The 2,687-nt window shown below is 34.7% G+C and overlaps 1 protein-coding gene across 2 annotated transcripts in view; it reads right to left on the reverse strand.

The window, feature by feature from the left end:
- Positions 1-1,678: 1,678 nt before the first annotated feature.
- MAK (male germ cell associated kinase) overlaps positions 1,679-2,687 on the reverse strand; it is a 49,992-nt gene continuing 48,983 nt past the window's right edge. For both annotated transcript variants that reach the window (XM_011373237.2, XM_011373235.2), the window contains one exon: positions 1,679-2,403. In XM_011373237.2, the coding sequence (XP_011371539.1) occupies positions 2,249-2,403 (155 nt within the window). In that variant the 3' untranslated portion in view covers positions 1,679-2,248. The remainder of the gene's footprint in view (positions 2,404-2,687) is intronic.

Genomic DNA, 2,687 nt, shown 5'->3' on the forward strand with positions numbered 1-2,687 from the left:
CACTACATATTTATTAAAAGAGCCATAATCTAAAACTGCCAGATGCTGGTGAGATGTGGAGCAACAGGAACTGCCATTGCTGGTGGGAATGCAAAATGGGACAGTCACTCTGAAAGACAGTTTGGCTCTTTCTTATGAAACTAAACATATTCTTACCATGTGATCCAGCAATTATGCTCCCTGGAATTTATCCAAATGAGATAAAAACTGATGTCTGCACAAAAACATGCACATGGATGTTTATAGCAGCTTTATTCATAATTGCCCAAACTTGGAAATAACCAAGATGTCCTTCAGTAGGTTGAATGGATAAATAAAATGTGGTACATATAGATATTGGAATATTACTTAATGATAAACAGAAATGAGAAAAGACATGGAGGAAACTTAAATGTATATTACTAAGTGAAAGAAGCCAATCCGAAAAGGCTACATAGTGCATGATTCCAACTGTATGACATTGTAGAAAAGGAGAAACTATGGCGACAAAGTGATCAGTGGTTGCCAGAGGTTTGCGGGGCTGAGGCGGGTGAATGGTTAGAGCATGGGGTCTTTAGGGCAGTGAACATACTCTGTATGATACTGTAATGGACACATCATACATTTTCTTACAACCCACAGAATAGGCAAAACAAAGCTAAACCCTAATAATGTAAACTATGGGTTTTAGTTAATCATGTATCGATATTGGTTCATCGGTTATAATAAATGCCCCATACTAATGCAAAATGTTAATAATAGGAAAAATTTGAGGAGGGGGAGATAAGGGAGTATACGAAAACTGTATTTTCCAATCAATTTTCTCATAAGCTTAAAACTGCTTAAAGTAAGCTAAAACAATAGGCCTCAGAGTATAAGTATAAAGTTTAAACATGTAAAAAAACACACTAGTTAACCATATTAATTTTAATATCTATTTAGAGTTTAAAAGTCCCGGCAACAAAATAATTTTTTAGCTTTGAGACAGTAATTAAAACTGTACAAACATATATAACCATTACCACCAACATAAATTACTCTTTAGATTGTAACATTCTTTAACAAGGTGAGCTGAATCCTTTATACAAAAACACCATATTATTTTTATAATGTGCCTTTCGATAATGTTCACAAGATGATACCAGTTACATTAGCATTTGTTACAAAGTCATAAAATACATAAAATATCCAAAGTATTCTTTAAAAAGAATATACAGTACTATGTCCAGTCCATAAAATGGCAGGTTTAAATAGAGTAGTCACAAGTTCAAAATGTCTTATTTTAAATACCAATTTAGAAATAAAACTAAGAAAAAAAAGTACTAAGTGAAATCACTGCTATAGCAGCTGAATGCATTTGCTCTTCGGAGCCCATGTGAAGGTCAGAGCCAAGTCTGATCGCAAAAGCAGCAAGAGTTCGCTTTGGGGAGCCAACTAACACACCTCCTCCTTATGTCTGGTAGGAACACGGAAACGAATATGCTTTGAAAGTCTGATGAATGCACATCATAGTTTCCAGAACTTTCTTGATGTGAAAATGAGAGGACCTTGGCTTGGTTCATTTGGGAGTCACCAAGCCATTGGATTTGGTAGTCACCATGAATTCACAGCAGTTGTATTGGTCAAAATTAAACAATAGACTCTTTTTCTATGAAAATTGGGTGATGTAATTTTATAATTTAAAAATAAATTTATTTCTAAGAAAGACATCCTGCTCAAGATTGTCATTACTATTGCTTCCGTAATTTTAGCCAAAGTAGAAAAACAAATGATAAATTATCATTTTTCTGCCATTGCCAAAGTGGTAGAGTAGAGCCTCAGCCAAATAAGAACTGTAACAGACAGCCCGCAACATTTGTGGTCTACCTAACTGCTATAAAAAAGCAAAGCGAACCTCTGAGGCTAAATGGTAAAATATTAAGTAGTTTAGGCAAATATACAACAAATGAAAACTAAAACATTCTAAACACTTTCTGGAGCCATTTTTTAAAGCTTCTTATTCCACTTACTATTTATTTGTATATCAAATACTTGATACTTTGGCAAATAGTTTATTCAATATTTTGTAAAGTCCTACCCATATATCAGCACTGTAGGCAACGATGCTAAGAAAATGTATTTCTAGGAAAGAAAATAGGAGATGATTTTTGCTCTTCAAAGTGCCCACTATGTATAGTTTTTCCAGAACTCAGTAGAAGTAGACATCTGTAGACATTTCCCAGGGTTAGGGGACTCTATGGAGCAATGCTAGGGGTTTCACTCTAGACTTCTACCGGTGGCCTCCATACTTGGCCACCCAGTCTGTCCTCCCATGCACTGAGGGAACTGGCTGTGCACGATTCACAATATTTAGATTCTTGGCTGTAGGATTGTAAGTAGGTCCTGAAAACTGCCCCTGACCAGTTTTTGTGTTCCAGTTATATTCTGAAAGAAATCAGAATCAGAAATTAGAATTTTATTTACTTGATAATTCAACGTAAAGCAATTCATCCTCTCATGGGAAAAATTAGAATTTATCTTTAAAAGATCAATTCAGTGGTCCCTAAGGGTTTTTTTTTAAATATTAAAACTAAAAATTCTAGTGTAGTATTTGTTGACACCAATTAGAATTTTCAGTAGCTTTAGAGCCATTATATCTGGTTTACAGTTCTCACACTGCTGCTCTTTCTTATTTGGGTTCACTGAACTGCCCATCACATTTAAATAGG

This window comes from Pteropus vampyrus, unplaced genomic scaffold (assembly GCF_000151845.1).
Source record: "Pteropus vampyrus isolate Shadow unplaced genomic scaffold, Pvam_2.0 Scaffold221, whole genome shotgun sequence".
Taxonomy (NCBI): Eukaryota; Metazoa; Chordata; class Mammalia; order Chiroptera; family Pteropodidae; genus Pteropus; species Pteropus vampyrus.